A 17,343-nucleotide genomic window follows, 5' to 3' on the forward strand; every position below is an offset into this window, starting at 1 on the left:
TTAAGTCAGACCATTTGTTTTTTTTTTTTATAAATAAATCAAACCAGGCTAACAGTTAGACTCGTACCAGACTTGAATCAGGACAAATTAAATTTTTTTTTACATAAGCTTATGTTTTTCGGACAAAGCTCAGCCCAGCCAAGCCAAGCCTAGCCCATTTTCACCCTGATCAGATCTCTTGCCACATGCTTTTTCTGTTATTTAAAAAAAAAAGTACTTTTATTTTTTTTATTTCATCATTCATTTGCGTTTTTGGGGTTTGCTTGTTTTATGTTCTCATCTGCAGTTTCTGATTGTGTCCGTCAATTGAAGCAGCATGGCTTCAAAACGCATCAAGGAGCTCAAGGACTTGCAGAAAGACCCAGCCACTTCTTGCAGTGCAGGTTCCATCCCCTTTTCTTTTTCTTTTTTAACCCTTATCTTATTAATTATTAATTAAGGTGCAAGCATTTAAATCTTGTTATTAATGGCGCTTTGCAAAGTAATCATAGGAAATTGTTGTAGACATGACTCAGTTCAGCTGTAATTCTAAACTTTGTAATCATTATGAGTAAGATTGGGCGAAAGGCTGTTTCTGAGGTAGCTGGTGGTAACTGTGTGTACTGTGTAGTGTATTCTTTTGTTATATTCATCTCAGCAATATTTTGTTTATTATAGGTCCAGTTGCTGAAGACATGTTCCATTATAGGTCCTGCTGATAGTCCTTATGCTGGAGGTGTATTTTTAGTTACTATTCATTTTCCTCCTGATTATCCTTTCAAGCCCCCTAAGGTAGTCTATATAGGCATCATGTCTGAGCATTTTTTGTTTTCAGTTGTTTAAATGTTCCGGAATTTATCATATGACCTTTTCAACCAGGTTGCATTTAGGACTAAGGTGTTTCACCCAAACATCATTAGCAATGGAAGTATTTGTCTTGATATCCTGAAGGAACAGTGGAGCCCTGCACTTACCATCTCCAAGGTTTGACTTTTTTCCCCCATTAATTATGAAATTTGAGGATATAAAGAACTAATTCAACCAAAAGCTGAAGTTGTTAAGTGAAGGTCTATTAATGATTTATATACTTATTTTAACAGAATCAATTCAATCCAAAAAATTAAGGTGTTAACTTAAGGCCACCAATAATTTATATACTTCTTTTAACAGAGGGCATGAAGTTAATGATGATGACACTTTATTATAAAAATTTAGAAGTATTTTATGGCACTGTTAAGTCATCTTTTACTCTCCTTAACGGAAAGTATTGACTTAATTCCAATGGTCTAGCATTGGAGTGCCTAATAGAGTGCTTAATTGCTTATAGTTTGACTTGTGTAAGAATTTTTTGAAATTAATTTTTGTGTGAAATTCATTGCTTATTTTGGCTTTGGATAATTTTCTGGACTATTGTGAAGAATTTGAAGATCATGGGCTTTCTAATAATTGGATGCCAGGTACTGCTCTCTATTTGCTCACTGCTTACTGATCCAAATCCTGATGACCCTCTTGTACCGGAGATTGCTCACATGTTCAAAACTGACCGGGCCAACTATGAAGCTGCCGCACGTAGCTGGACCCAGAAGTATGCCATGGGCTGATTCTTGTTTAGACCTTGTACATTGAATGACATCTTTGGTTTTGAACACACTTGGGGTGACATTTTGTTCCTTGTTCTGCGATAGAGGGAAGTGATGTTATAATTTGAGTTAAAAAACTACTTTATGCTCTGTTTAACCCCTATGATGTTGTATCATATGATACAAAGGCAAGAACAGGATGTTATTTGTGTTCATGTTTGTGTTGTAACTCTTTTCTTTGAAGCAAATTAGAAAAATTTATTTGTCACATATATATATAATATTATATATAAAATGGCTGTTACCTTAAATTTTTAGGTTGAATTAGTCTTTTATATGGTATCAAAGAATCACGAATTTTATCTATATCGTCGTCCTTCATTTTATAACAGAATTAAGTAAGCACAAAGTAAAATCAAAAAATAAGTTTGTACAATATTCACATTTCAAGACTAAAAAGCTCTTGCCTAAAGGAGTATATTAGAGATATAATATAAAATTATTGAAGATCTATAACTTATGAGCTTAAGACCAAAATAATGCATACTATCGTTGATTGAAACTTGAGTCCTACAAGTGCTGCCTTTAATTAAATTGATTTATATAAATGTATATCTAAATAACTTTTTCAGCATGGGATGGAAAATTTAGTTGTATTAAATTGATTTATATAAATGTACATCACTTGAAAAAGGGTACTTTAATATATTATAGAATTGTAAGTAATCTGTACAAAGGGTTCTCTATTTATAGAGAATACTTGATCTAATTTTGACCTAATGGGCTTGGCCCAATACAACAAATAAATGATTAAATAATAACTAAATAATTATTATTTACAACACTCCCCCTCAAGCTGAGGAATAGATATTTATCATTCCCAGCTTTCTAGTAAGTTCTTGAAATCTGTCTGAAGAAAGCCCCTTTGTTAATAGATTAGCTAATTGACGCCCAGTGGGAATGTATGGAGTGGTAATCAACCCGCTATCAAGTTTCTCTCTGATGAAATGGCGGTCAACCTCAATATGTTTAGTCCGATCATGTTGAACTGGATTATGAGCTATACAAATAGCGGACTTATTATATTATCACATAGCAGCTTCATAGGTCCCTCACATTTTATTTTGAGATCATCAAGTACAATTTTCAGCCACAGTAACTCACAAATGCCTTGAGCCATAGCTCGAAATTCAGCTTCTGCACTTGATCTGGCAACCACATCTTGTTTCTTACTTCTCCATGTCACCAAGTTACCGCAAAGAAACATGCAATAACCAGTGGTAGAACGACGGTCAGTCACGGATCCAGCATAATCAGCATCTGTGTAGACTTCTAAAGATAGATTGCCATCACGTCAGAATAACAATCCTTTACCAGGAGTACCTTTAAGATACTGAAGAATTCTCTCTACTGCCTGCATGTGTTTTTCTTTTGGATCGTGCATAAACTGACTGACAACACTAACAGCATAAGCTAGGTCTGGTCTAGTATGGGCCAGATATATCAATTTCCCAACTAGCCGTTGATATTGTCCTTTATCAACTGGAGGACTCTCTTCTTCATAGCCTATCTTGTGATTCTGCTCAATAGGAGTATTAGAGGGTTTGCACCCGAGCTTTCCTGCTTCTTTGAGAAGATCAAGAACATATTTCCTCTGGCTGATAAAAATTCCTTTGCTTGAATGAGCTACTTCTATCCCTAGGAAATATCTCAGTTTCCCAAGGTCTTTGATTTCAAACTCAGAGGCAAGCCGTGTTTGCAGAATCTGTCTCTCCACAAAATCATCACCTGTGATAATAATATCATCAACATATACAAGGAGCACAGTAAGCTTCCCATTTTGGGAGTGCTTGAAGAAAATAGTGTGATCTCCTTGACTCTGTCTGTATCCTAAGGTCATCATAACCTTAGTAAATCTTCCAAACCAAGCACGAGGTGACTGCTTCAATCCATACAAGGCCTTTTTTAATTTACAAACTTTATTTTCCCCCTTCACAGAATCAAAACCAAGCGGGATTTTCATGTAGACTTCTTCTTCTAACTCACCATTGAGGAAAGCATTTTTCACATCAAATTGATTTATATCCCAATTGTAATGGGCAGCAAGGGATAACAAGATTCTCACTGTATTCATCTTTGCAACTGGAGCAAAGGTTTCTTCATAATCAATGCCATAAGTTTGAGTGTAACCTTTGGCCACTAATCGAGCCTTATATCTCTCAAGAGTGCCATCAGAATTATATTTCAGGGCATAAACTCATCTGCACCCTACTGCTTTCTTTCCGTTGGGTCTATCAATAACCTCCCATGTTTTATTTTTCTCCAAAGCATTCATCTCCTCTTGCATGGCTTCAGCCCAATTCCTATCTTCCAAGGCTTCATGTACTGATTTTGGGATTGCAATAGAATCTAGTGCTGAAACAAAGCTTCTGTGCTGCACAGAAAGATTAGCAGAGGAAACAAAGTGGGAGATAGGGTATTGAGTACAAGAGGGACAGGAGGAACAAGTTTTCTTGTGACAAGATCTTTTTCCTTTTCTAAGAGCAATAGGTAAGTCATCAGAAGTAGAAGCAATGGATAAGTCATTAGAGATATCAGAAGAAATAGACAAATCATGAGAGGAAATAATATTAGAATCAGAAACAGGAGATTCAGGAGACTCAGAAGAAATAGGAGATTCAGGACTTACCAGTGGTTCAGACGATTGAGGTTGCTGGTGAGACAGTATGGGTTGTATCTCAGGTGTATTTGAAGGTTCTGACACACCAGGAGCAGACACACTAGGAAGAGAGAAGATTGATCCAGACTCAAAGAAGGAAGGGGACGAATCTTCTGAAGAACTGTTCTCCCCTGACGATGAGGACCCAGGAAATAAGATTCAGATTCTTGAAAGGTGACATCCATAGAAACAAAAAATTTCCGACTTGGTGGATGATAACACTTGTACCCTTTTTTATAAGGGTTATAACCAAGGAAGACACACTTAAGAGCCCTAGGATCCAACTTACTCCGATGTTGTTTATGAACATGGACAAAGGCAACACATTCAAACACTCTTGGTGGAAGGCTCTGCAATATGGGAACAGAAGGAAAGAAGGAAGTCATGGAATGAATAGGACTTATATTGTTAAGGACCCGTGAAGGTAAACGGTTGATCAAAAAAGTTGCAGCTAATACTGCTTCTCCCCAATAAGAACTAGGAACAGATGTCTGGAAAAGTAGTGCTCTAGCAACTTCAAGAAGGTGACGATTTTTCCTTTCAGCAACCCCGTTTTGTTGATGGGTATCAACACATGTGAGCTCATGAATCATACCTCTGTCTGAAATGAATCGCGACAGGCGTTGATTGACGTACTCAGTACCATTATCAGATCTGAGTCTTTTAATACCCTTACCAAACTGAGTCTCAACCATGTGATGAAACCGAATAAATATCTCTGGTACTTCAGACTTGTCTTTCATCAAGTATATCCATGTTATTCGAGTACAATCGTCAATAAAAGAAACAAACCACCTTGCACCTGAAACACTGTGCACTTTAGAAGGGCCCCAAACATCAGAATGGATAAGAGAAAAAGGTTCCCTGCTTTTAATAGTGCTAGAAGGAAATGACACTCGATGGTGTTTTGCAAATTCACAAACATCACAACTAAAGGTCTCAACCGACTTATTGAGAAACATAGAGGGGAACATAGACTTCAAAAGACTAAATGGTGGATGCCCCAGACGCTTGTGATGGAGCCAAATCATAGACTCTGCAGTAGAAGGATGACGTGTCATTAATAACTGATTTTTGCTAGCATGGTCTGGAAGGAGATGATACAACCCATCCTGTTCATTAGCAACTCCAATTGTCTTCTTCGTGGTAAGATCCTGAATAAGACAATGAGAAGGAAAAAATGTGATAGAACAATTCAAATTAGTTGTAAGTTTTTAAGTGGAGATAAGATTAGTAGAAAGCTGAGGAACATAAAGAACATTTTTAAGAAACAAAGAAGGTTGAATTTGAATGTTACCAGAACCAATAACTGATTTATGGGATCCATCAACTACGGATATAGTATGACTACCAACAGTAAGATGATAAGAACAAAACAACTCAGTACGACAAGTCATATGATCAGTTGCACCAGAATCCAAAATCCATGAGGTTTTAAAATCAGTGCAAGAAGCAAGAAGAGATATAGAACGTGTGCTCTTACCAGATAAGATCGAAGAACTATCATGCTCGGCCATTCTTTAACAAAAAAGTTAACAACCAGCGATAAAATAACCAAACAGAATATCAAATGACCTCTGATCAGAAAAATAATCACAGATCCAGACAGAAGACAAGAAGACGAGAAGAATGGTGGTGGTCCGGTCCAAAAACACGGTCGCACGCGCCTCCACGCATCGTAGAAAGGAGCTGCACGTGGGATTCACTCGCCGGGAAAAGGGCGGCGCGTGAGAGCGCGTGGAGGGGCTTCTCCGGCTGAGATTTTTCTGGTGTGGTCGTCCGGTGATCGCGCACCTGTCTGTGGGTGGTCGCGGTTGAAAAGTCGCCGGAAAGTGGTCCAAACGGTGAAGACAGATCTGATTGGAGGCGGTCAGAGGTGTTTGGGTCATTTGTGGCGGAGGAACAGTGCGTAGAATGATAGAACGGAGGAAAAATAAGGTCAACAATGGTCCAAAAGGTCCCCGGAAAAATTTTCCGGTGGCGGCTGATGGCGGCAAGAGGCAAAGAAATTAGGGTTTTGTTAAAAAAGAAGATAATATGTGCGGAAGCAAAGCCCTCAGATCGAGAGCTCTGATACCAACTTGAAAAAGGGTATTCTAATATATTATAGAATTGTAAGTAATCTGTACAAAGGGTTCTCTATTTATAGAAAATACTTGACCTAATTTTGACCTAATGGGCTTGGCCCAATACAACAAATAAATGACTAAATAATAACTAAATAATTATTATTTACAACAACATCTAAATGATAATTGAGCTTGTGTGTGGAAGAAACAGGTTTTTGCATAGTTCAGGAGCAAAATCAATTTAAGGGACCATTTGAATGAGTTTTTTTTATCAAGTTTTTTTTTTTTAGAAAAACACTTTTATTGTAAAGTGCATTTGGATACCTGCTTTTAGAAAAGCAGAAGCCATAAAAATAAATAAATCAAAAACCTGTTTTTTTCACAAGCTAAAAAGTTTAGCTTCTGAATAAAGAGAAAGTCAAAAGTTATTTTTTTTCAAATTTTTTTTTTTAAATCTAAATAGTTTAGCTTTTATAAAAAGCATTTTTAAAATAAGAAGGACATAAAAGTAAATTTTTCTATAAGACCATCTAAACACACTTTAATAGATTTTGAAAAAAAAATTCATTATAAAGGTGACTGAGCATACTCTTTCTTCTAATTTTATATATAAAAAAATGTTTTTTTATTTATTTTAATATTCAAACAATTTTTTTTATATAAAAGTGATTTTCAGATCATATATTCAAATATAAAATAATCTTACCTTTTAACAAAAATTAAAAACAATTCATAAATTTTTTTAAAAAAACTCATCCAAACGGTGGTTGATATTTTACCATAACAAATCATCCTCGTGAGATATCGCTGGTTATGAAAAAAGAACCTTTTCCGTTTGATCATCTCTAACAGCCGGGTTAATATTTGTAACCAAAACTAAGTTGGTCTGCAGTGAAATTCAGTTTTCACTTTTCAGAATCCATTCTCAGTGACTTTGGTGATTATGTTGTATATTGTGGAATGTGGGTGAATTAAGTGCTTGTGTACGCAAGAGGTGACAAAAAAAAAATTAATAATAATAATAATATAATTATCCCAGAATTTAAGTTCTTATTTTACGAAGAATTTAAAGTTTCTAAAGTTATTTTTGATAAATTTATCTAATCTTTATCAAAATAATATATAAATATATGTGGTGTCTATATTTTTTTTTTCTTTCTTTTCTCTTTAAATGAGTCAACATAGATCCCACATAATTTTATTTATTTATTTTGATTAACATTAAATAAATTTATTTAGAGTAACTTTATAAGTCTTTAATGAATAAGAAGTTAATGTATTAATGTCATTTTTGTCCGATTTGGGAACGAAAGCATTGTATTTGTTAAAGATAAGTAATTGGAACCATAGCCTATGTTAAATTTAATTATATTTCTGTGGCCTGCCACTCAATGAAACTTTAACATAATCGCCATCATTACTATGCAACTTTCTTTCTTTGGATCACAACGCGTGGGAATCACTTCCCGTAGCTTTGCTTGGGTTTCTCCAATTTCTAATAATTCCCACGTGATTCTCATTGATACAAGGGAAATTATACTCTTATGTCACATAAGACTTCTCTCTCATTTTACACTCACATAAAAAGACGTGCCTCTCTTTTCTTTCTTTTTTCTTTTTTTAAAAATTGGTGGACCCCACTTAATTTATCTCACAACATGAGATAACTTCTCTCATACAACATGAGAGAAGTAAAACCCTTGATACAAACACCACATTCTGAAACTTCTTTCTATTTTCTATTCAGTCGGAATTGGATGTCTACCTGTTTTATTTTTTTTGGGTAAGCTTTCTACCTGTTTTATTTAATCATTCATTCTCGTGAGCAATTCTACGTAAAATTCACTTTCTTTCTTTTTTTTTTAACCAAATCATGAAAATCTTTATTCCCACCATCTTTATTTTTTCTCTTGAAATCATTTCTCCCAAATTCACTCACTCCTAAATATATTTTTATAACCGGTTAAGTTGATAAATGAAGGTCTATCAATATTTTTAATTCTCTAATATATTCTCTTTGGTAATTAAATGGACAACGATGATCGAATTTGTTAAAGAAATATAAAATTATCAATATAATATCAATCAACGACATAAATTTTTAAGTTGAATTGATTTTTTTTTATGGTATCATAGTTAATATGACCCGTTGACTTTGATATCATGTAAAATAATTATTTCAATCGAAAAATATTTCTGCAGTTAATGTAAATAAATTATCTGCATTTACTTTTAAAATGACGTTGTTTTGAATTGAAATATTAAAAATTTATAATTATAAAGATTATAAAAATTCTGAAACAAATTAAAATTATAAAAACACCATGATTTCCGTCTCAAAACGACGTCGTATTGGACTTACTGTAAATAACTTAATAACTTATCTGTAGTGACCGCAGAAAAAATGAACTCTTATTTTAATCTAGATATTTAAGCTGATAAATGATACTCATCAATGATTTTAATATTTCTTCTTTGTAATGAGTCCTCGTGATAATCTTCATAATTATTAAAGAAAAACTATTCAATAATTTCACACTTTGTTTTTAAGACAAAAATGTGTTTTCATTTTTTTTCATTTTAATATTTACTTTTATTGTGGATATGGGTTTTAGCGTCAAAGACTTGGTCGTCTTCATTTGTCAAAATTCGATCTTCGCAGTTCACACACACACACCTAACCAACCCATTCACACCTTATTATTTATTTTTTAGTTGTCTTAATTAAATCAACAAGGTTTAACTAATTAACATTTCGCACTAAGGAAAAGTGACATTTGGTAAATATAGAGTCATTGATAAGTTGTCGTCAACTCATTATGATTAAGCAACTATAAATAACTTGTCTGAAAATTTGAAGTTCCATTTAATGTTATTCAGAAATTGGTTCAATAATTGTACAAAATTTGTGTTTGGAACAAAACGACAATTATAATTTGACAGAGTGGCAGGTGCAGGAGCAGCACCTCGTGAAGAAAAACGCTCTTTATCTTCCTTCTCCTATCTGTACCTTAGTTTCCCAATTCAGGCCCAAATCTGCAAATTAGGTTCTCCTAGCCATTTCAAAGGTCGGTTTTATTTTTCTTTGAAATTCAATTCTGGGTTTTCTTTCAATTTGATGCCTAATCTAATTGCATAAATAATCCCTTCATGTTGATTTAATTTTTCATGGGTTTTCTTTTTCTTGCATGTAAATTGATGGAAAGTTGGCAACTTTTAAATTCCATATATAGAAATTGTGTTATTAGAGGCAAGAGCAAGATCAAGTTTTAAATTTGCATTTTGGGAATGCTTTGAGCAGTTTTGAGAATTTAAAAATGAAAAATCATGTCTAAATGAGCATTATAATTTTCGTATTGTATCCCCTTTACTCGTTTATTCTTACTCTTCTGCGATTGCCCGCGGGTGGAGGGTGTTGTTTCTCTTGTTTAATCTTTGACTTGACCGTTGTTTTTGTTGTCCTTTCTCTTTGATTTTTATTGACTTTGAGAAATTTGTTGTGTTGAAATTGGTGATTCTTCTGCTTGCAGGCAGGCTTCAGTTCATTCGAGTTTACAATTGTGTGGCTTCCAAACAATTAGATGGGGAATTGTGTGGCTAAGGTGAACCTGTTTGGATACTTTTCAGTAAGAATCTTTATTGTTATGCTCATTAAAAGTTAAAAGCCTAAGGCCTTTCTCATGCTCTCTGATAAGCTGTTATCTTCAACAGATCACATACTCTTCCAGAGGTGGTCATAATTTTTTCAGTGTGTGTGTGTGGTATTTTTTTTTTTTTACTATAATAATAGAGTTTATGAGGATAATATAAGGAAGCCCTGCTGTTCCAACCTGAACTGATAGTCTTTTTACTATGCCTTTTCTTTTTGGCAAAACAAAGTTATTTGCTAGCCACATCTAGACCTGAACTTTTACTTCTTCAGCCTTCCTACATGAACTGCTTTGTGAGTCACTCGATGCAACAACTGACGAAAACTATGCAAGAATTAGAGACGGAAACTTACTAAAACATCAGTTTGGAAGGATAAAAACTGAATATTATTTCTTCTCCAAACACTGTACATTAGGTCGGTCTATTATATAGACTTAATTACAAAATTACTTGCCTAAAATATAATACTAATATATCAAAACAGAATATTTACAATAATTACAATGATATACAAAAAATTGGGAATAATGAAAGGTGTAGGACTATGACAACACTTCCCCTCAAGCTAATGAAAAGAAATCTATCATTCCCAAGTTGTGAGTAAGATCTTGAAATCTCTCTGCATGAAGTCCTTTAGTTAACGCATCTGCTGCATTCCTGAAGCAACACATGTCATGGTGACGAGACAACTACTGATTTTCTCCTTTATGAAATGCTGATCTATCTCAATATGTTTGGTTCTGTCATGCTGAATTGGATTATGGATTATGTGCAATGCTAATGGCAGATTTGTTATCACAAAGCAATTTTATAGGAGTTTCATACTTTATCTTAAGTCATCCAGTATAATTTTTATCCATAGCAGATCACAAAGTCCTTGTGCCATAGATTGAAACTCAGCCTCCATGTTGGCTACAACATTTTTCTTCTTACTTATCCATGTAATTAGGTTTCCTCCCAAGAGCATACAATTACCAAAATTTGACCTCGTATTGATGACTAATCCTTCATAGTGAGAATTTGAGTATATTTACATGGATAGGTTTCCATCCCTCTTGAAGAGAAGTATGTGGTGATCTTGACTCTGCCTATATCCCAAGGACACCATTGTCTTTGTGAATCTTCCAACAACTTTCCCCCTCAAGTGGGAGTCTTAACATTTGCTTACTCCCACTCATTTGAAGCTTCTTTGAGTATTCATGGGATCAATGATTTAACAACCAAGATTGGTCAAATCTTTGCTTCACAGCATGGATTTGGAGAGAAGACACATACCCAAACACCAACTCTAAATACTTGCACCAGCCAAACCCTTGGCTTCGATACCAAGTTGTAAGGAGAAAAACTGTATATTATTTTGATAGGAACCAATCAAAAAGGAAGAAATAAAAATAGAAAGAAAATAGAATATTGTATTATTATTATAACAAAATATAAGTATAATTGATCAAATCACTTAAAACAAGATAAAATGAGTGAATACTACAGAACTTTAAGGGTCTACAACCTTCGTGCCCAAGGCTTTCAAGAGACACTTGGTCTCTCTCATATCCCAATTTCTAACCACTTAATTGTCTCCCCATCACCTCCCCTTCTCCCTTATTTATCACAAATTCTCCATAAATACATGATCATTCACCCTTAATTTCATAATCAATCACCAACAATTACTTAATCAATCACCCATAAATCAAACCATAGTTACAAAATCAATTACCCATAAATACAAAATCACTCACCCATAAATACAAAATCACTCATGATTGAGGGTCTGCAAGCTCGTACCCAAGGCTTCCGAGAGGCTCCATTTCCAACCACTCAATTGTCTCCTCATTACCTCCCCTTCTCCCCTATTTATCATAGATTCCCCATAAATACATGATCAATCACCCTTAATACGTAATCAATCACCAATAATTACATAATCAATCATCCATAAATCAACCCCAAAACTGCAGAACCAATCACCCACAAATTGACCCCATAAATATAGAATCAGCTGTGATTGATAATTTGATACCTATAATAAAATCCCTTCATTTATTATGCACACTTAGCGCATGGTGAAGGTTGGTGTATTCCTATCATATTTATTTCTCAAAACACTGTACATTTGTTCAGTTTATTATATAGACACAACTACATACTTACGTGCTTAAAGTAAAATATTAATATATGGAAACATAATATGAAACATAATATTTACAATAATTAGTTGTAAAGAACTAATTCAACCCAAAAACTTAAGCTATTGGGTGAAGGTATATTAATGATTTTATATATCTCAACACGCCCCCTCACACGAGAGCCTACTGAGCTTGAAGGGTGGACAATGCACAGGCTCATCTACCTGTGCGAAGAAAGAAATTCCACTAGAAATAAAGCGGGGGCAGTGAGGATCGAACCCGGTACACCGAGGCTCTAATACCAAGTAAAGAACCAATCCAACTCAAAAGCTTAAGCTGTTAGGTGAGGGTCTCTTTAATGGTTTATATTATACTCTAACACGCCCCCTCACATGAGAGCCCACTGGGCTTGGAGGATGGATAATGTACATGTTCACCTACCTGTGCTAAGAAAATTACATAAGAGAAAGTGGGGGCGGTGAGGATTGAACCCGAGACACAAGGCTCTGATACCATGTTAAGAACCAATTCAACCCAAAAGCTTAAGCTATTGGGTGAGGCTATATTAATGGTTTTATATATCTCAACATACATTTGAAAGATCATCAATCATTGCTAGTTTGCAGCGATTTTCCTATTGCTCTAGTCTTGGTCTATTCAAGTGTGTTAACTAATAGCTTATCCATTGAATTTTGACACCTGTTTCTTTCTCTTTTTCCCTCTTTCCACTTTCTTTTATTCCTCCTTTTCCTCCAAGGATTATCTTTTGTTTTTCTTAAATTCCTTATGTCTTCAATGATGCTAAGGAGCTCATCTTTAGCGTAAGGATATTTGAAAATGCATCTTCTTTCTTTTTCTTTTTTCCTTTTTCTTTACCCACTCTACTTGTCTGTGTTGTCCCAGTGATTGTGAGAAACCTATTAACTCAGTACAAAACAATATTACTCCTACTGTAGCCTAAAAGTTTGTTCTTCTGTCAGCTTAGTGTCTTCCTAACTTTTCTCTTCTCGCCACTATTGCTTGCCTGGAAGACAAAACAGGAAAGAGTTTGTCTTTGATAGTTTTGCAAGATTGTCAGTTCACATCTTTCATTTATATAATTCAATAGACTGAGAAGTTTCATGTTTTTAATTCTAGCAGCCTCAAGCTAAAGATGATGATTCCGATCATCATGTGGAGTTTGCTTCTGGGAATGTGCAACTTATTACTACCAAAGAATCTTGGGACCAAAAGTTGGAACAAGCAAGGGGGGATGGCAAAATTGTAAGTTTAACTTCTTATTTAATTTGTAGCATAATAAAATTAAATGTTATCTAAAGGCCTATTACTATTTTGTCGTGCTGTTTGGTTGAACCCTTATTGTTTTACCATGCATGTGTATTGTTGGTAACTTGAATAAATCTATATTTCCAGTGCTTGACAGCAAAGTCTCCCTAATCCTTTTCAGATTTGTTCGCATATAACTTGAGAAAGAAATCTACATTCAAGAGTTCATATGCAAAAGACGAATTGTAGCTTCCACTTAGTTTCTTTTCAATGCCTTTAGTTTATTAGAATGCTTATTGATGGTTAACAATATGCATGCTCTGATTCAAAGTCACAGGAGACATTACTGACTCCCTGCTATTCAATTTGACAAAATGTGTGAAAGGACATTTCATGTTAATAGGAAGGCTTATGATATAACCTGATATTCACAAAGTTGGCATGGGTAGACCCTATGATTTACTCTTAAACTTTGTAAAAGGATATAACCTGCTATTGTTAAAATTGGCATAAGGAGGTCCTATTATTTACACTTGAACTCTTTAAAGCACAATTTGACTTCATCTATCTTTTTACGTAGTTATACTATGACTAGTTTAGTAGTGGTGTAGAATTTGTTCGCAACTAGGTATGAAGATATTTTCTTAGTGCAGATTATTCAAGGGCATGGTTTGGATGTATGACCCCATAGATTATGACCACATCAGCATGACACCCAAACACTTGATGCCCATTTCATATCCTTCACTTGGAAGTTTTTCTCTCTACACAAATGCACATGGAGACACTTTTGGAGTTGACCTGTAAAGAACCTTGGGATACACTACCCCAAAAGCTAGCTCAAAGGGTGGGAGTGCCCAAGGCCTTATAAACTTCACATTAGTTGCACATACAACCAATGTGGGACTATATATCTCAACACGCCCCCTCACACGAGAGCCCACTGGGCTTGAAGAGTGGATGATGCAACAGGCCCAACCTACCTGTGCTAAGAAATTCCACAAGAGAAAGTGGGGGACGACGAGACTTTGATACCATGTAAAGAACCTTGGGATACACCACTCCAAAAGCTAGCTCAAAGGGTGGGAGTGCCCAAGACCTTATAAACTTCACATTAGTTGCACATGCAACCAATGTGGGACTATATATCTCAACATGACCCTTACCATTCTGATGAAATAGATGATAATTTAATTGCTTAAGATTTTTTGGTCTAATATTTTTTTACATTTTTTCCTTTCATTGGTGTACTTCATTTTCTTTGGGGTACAATAATTAATACTAAAGTGCATCTTCAACAGGTGATTGCAAACTTCAGTGCAACGTGGTGTGGCCCTTGTAAGGTGATCGCACCATATTATTCTGAGTTATCAGAGAAATACCCATCCATTATGTTCTTATTGATTGATGTGGATGAACTAACGGTAAGCAGTGAAGTTACAGCTATTGTAATTATTTTATTTTGTAATGAAAGCTTATTGAAATATATTAATTTAACTATAATTCCCCTTAGCAATGAACATAAAACATTTTCACATTCCTCCTGTAGTCAATATTTTGTTTCAACATGCAGCTTCTTGGACGTTATGGCGACTAAATCGTGTCCTATAGCACTATTGAACATGGTTTATTATGTTGCAGGACTTCAGCACTTCGTGGGACATTAAAGCCACACCAACTTTCTTCTTTCTTAGAGATGGACAAGAGTTTGACAAACTTGTAGGAGCCAACAAGCCAGAGCTGGAGAAGAAGATTGCCGCGGCTACTGATTTAGTTCCCCAGCATCAATAGTGATTGGTGTTTTATTCCTATTCGTAAAAGACTAATAGCTATGGTCTCCTCTTCTCTCTTCACAAACCTGTGGTGGTGCCTAGTCTACATGTATTGCCGTGATTTTGTCATTGTATTTTTTCCTTGGATGTAAATAGATGATGATGTGTTTCAAATGAATATCTTCTTTTCAAAATTTCAAATTGATGTCGTTGTAGATGAAACGAGTTTATCGTTGAAATATGAAGAATTGTTGTCCCCTTGTCTAGTAATTACTATACAGTTTAGAGGCTGAGGTTGTGATGTGAGTACGCGTTTTACTATTAAGTTGGCAATGCAAGTATAGTTAAATTAGAGAAAAGAACAAAACTCAAAAGATTCGGATTGAGGAGAGAATAGAGTAAAACTTATGTCATTTAAGTAACGACTTGTTCAAAAGTGATGTTAATTAATATTATCCAAATATTATTATTCTGTTAGAATTACTTTTTATATGTAAGTTTCTAAACATATTTACTTTTGACCACAATTAAGTTTAGAAACTTAAAGTTATTCCAATTTAAGCTTGCAAATTCTAATATAAACACATACTTAAGGCTTTGTAACAACGGATAATAGCACTAAAGGTTATTGCCATAATGGAACATTAATGGTTTGATGAGCATGGTTAAGGGAAAAAGTTATCTCCACTTTATGTTGATTTCTAATACCTGTAAATGGCAAGGAAAGGTAAGATGTCAGACTCACAATACAAAAATGTTAGCTATTGTAAATGAGGTTTGTCACGTTCTCTTATTGAGATAAGGTAACATTTCCTCTTTTAAACTTTTAATCACAAAAAAGAATATTTTGCGTCTCTTGCTAATTTTGTAATGTGAATCTGATGAGGCCTTTATTTTCTGCAATCATATTGCTGAAGATTGAGATTCTCGGCAACCCAATTTGTCTGACTAATGGTATTTGATCATTATCTAATGGCGGGGGAGAAGGAGAAGTACTAAGAAAGTTATTTCTTATTGGAAAGGATATGAATAGTTATTGTGGAACAAGGCATTAAATCTCATTCAAATCACTAAAGTGAAGAGAAACAAACAATTTAATGATAAATTAACAAAAACAACTAGTAATTCTTATAAAAGATAAAAAAAAAAATAACTATAATTCTACACAATCAGTACATAATTAATTAATTATCATGAGACGTTATTCCCTTTTATCTATATTTTTATTAAGAATTTCTTTATTCTTGTGTAATTCTCCTATGAGTAAATTTAAATTGTTCTAACTAACCCACGTTACCAAGTTTTATATATTTCACGTTTTGCAACGCCAATTTATTGTGACATAGACCTACCAGTTATAATTACACGGTATCAGCCAATTTATAGCAAGCAATTAATAAATATGTGAAGTAGGTCGGTACAAGAAACAGCTCAACTTCGTTTCACATTTAACCATTTTCGTATCAAATGCTTCATGTTTAATTTATGCTTGTCTAGTAGTGTATGAACATGATTATCAATATACAAAATAAAGTAAGTTGTTTCTGTCAACATTAGAATATTAGCATTAGCCAAATGCACAAATGTGGAAGTGTGACATTCATATGGAGCAAATAGACCCCTCTCATAAATCAGAATCCACCTTACCATTCTAATAATATAAACACAACACAGCACATGTGTCCTCCATAATGTGACATTTGCTTTATATAGAACATGAAAACAGCTTTATATCTAACTCTTTCTCACGCGTTGCCCCATCTGATCCTCTTCCTAACTAATATTTCATCCCCGTTAACGAGTACCCTCCAAATTATATGGATTCCTATATATTATATATTAGCAACCAATTTTATTTTATTTTTTTAAGAAAAGTAAATTACTCCAATCTCCTCTCTATTTTATATTTATTATATACAAATTTCTCTATTTTAGTAACTTAAACAAAACTCCTTATATATTATAAGTAAGTTACATTTAAGCCTGCGCTTTACAAAGTTGTTAATCAATAATCAACCATTATTTTTATATAAAATTAACTAAAAAAAAACTCTTAGTTTACATTTATCGAACACAATATTTAATCATATATGTTCTCCAGATTATAAAAAAAAATTAAAATGTTATCATACACACACAAAAGCGTTCTATTTCTTAAACTTCACATGCATTACAAATAAA

General features: G+C 34.2%; 1 protein-coding gene and 1 pseudogene across 4 annotated transcripts; both read left to right on the plus strand.

Annotated features, from left to right (window-relative positions):
- The first annotated feature begins 316 nt into the window (after window positions 1–316).
- LOC133312343 (ubiquitin-conjugating enzyme E2 28-like) lies at window positions 317–1,829 on the plus strand (annotated as a pseudogene).
- Window positions 1,830–9,220: 7,391 nt separating this feature from the next.
- Window positions 9,221–15,423, plus strand: LOC133312346 (thioredoxin H-type-like). Of its 4 annotated transcripts, none has more exons than XM_061513516.1 (5): window positions 9,221–9,415; window positions 9,878–9,973; window positions 13,262–13,387; window positions 14,692–14,814; window positions 15,032–15,423. In XM_061513516.1, the coding sequence occupies exons 2-5, from the start codon at window positions 9,929–9,931 to the stop codon at window positions 15,179–15,181; spliced, it is 444 nt and encodes a 147-aa protein (XP_061369500.1). In that variant the 5' UTR covers window positions 9,221–9,415; window positions 9,878–9,928; the 3' UTR covers window positions 15,182–15,423. The 4 variants fall into 4 exon arrangements, with proteins under 4 accessions (XP_061369500.1, XP_061369501.1, XP_061369502.1 ...); XM_061513517.1 differs by having other exon boundaries at window positions 13,265–13,387; XM_061513518.1 differs by having other exon boundaries at window positions 9,878–9,949.
- The last annotated feature ends 1,920 nt before the right edge of the window (window positions 15,424–17,343 follow it).

The sequence above is a fragment of the Gastrolobium bilobum genome, unplaced genomic scaffold, assembly GCF_033153095.1.
Source record: "Gastrolobium bilobum isolate Gb01-03AN ecotype WA unplaced genomic scaffold, APGP_CSIRO_Gbil_v1 utg5831, whole genome shotgun sequence".
Classification (NCBI taxonomy): domain Eukaryota; kingdom Viridiplantae; phylum Streptophyta; class Magnoliopsida; order Fabales; family Fabaceae; genus Gastrolobium; species Gastrolobium bilobum.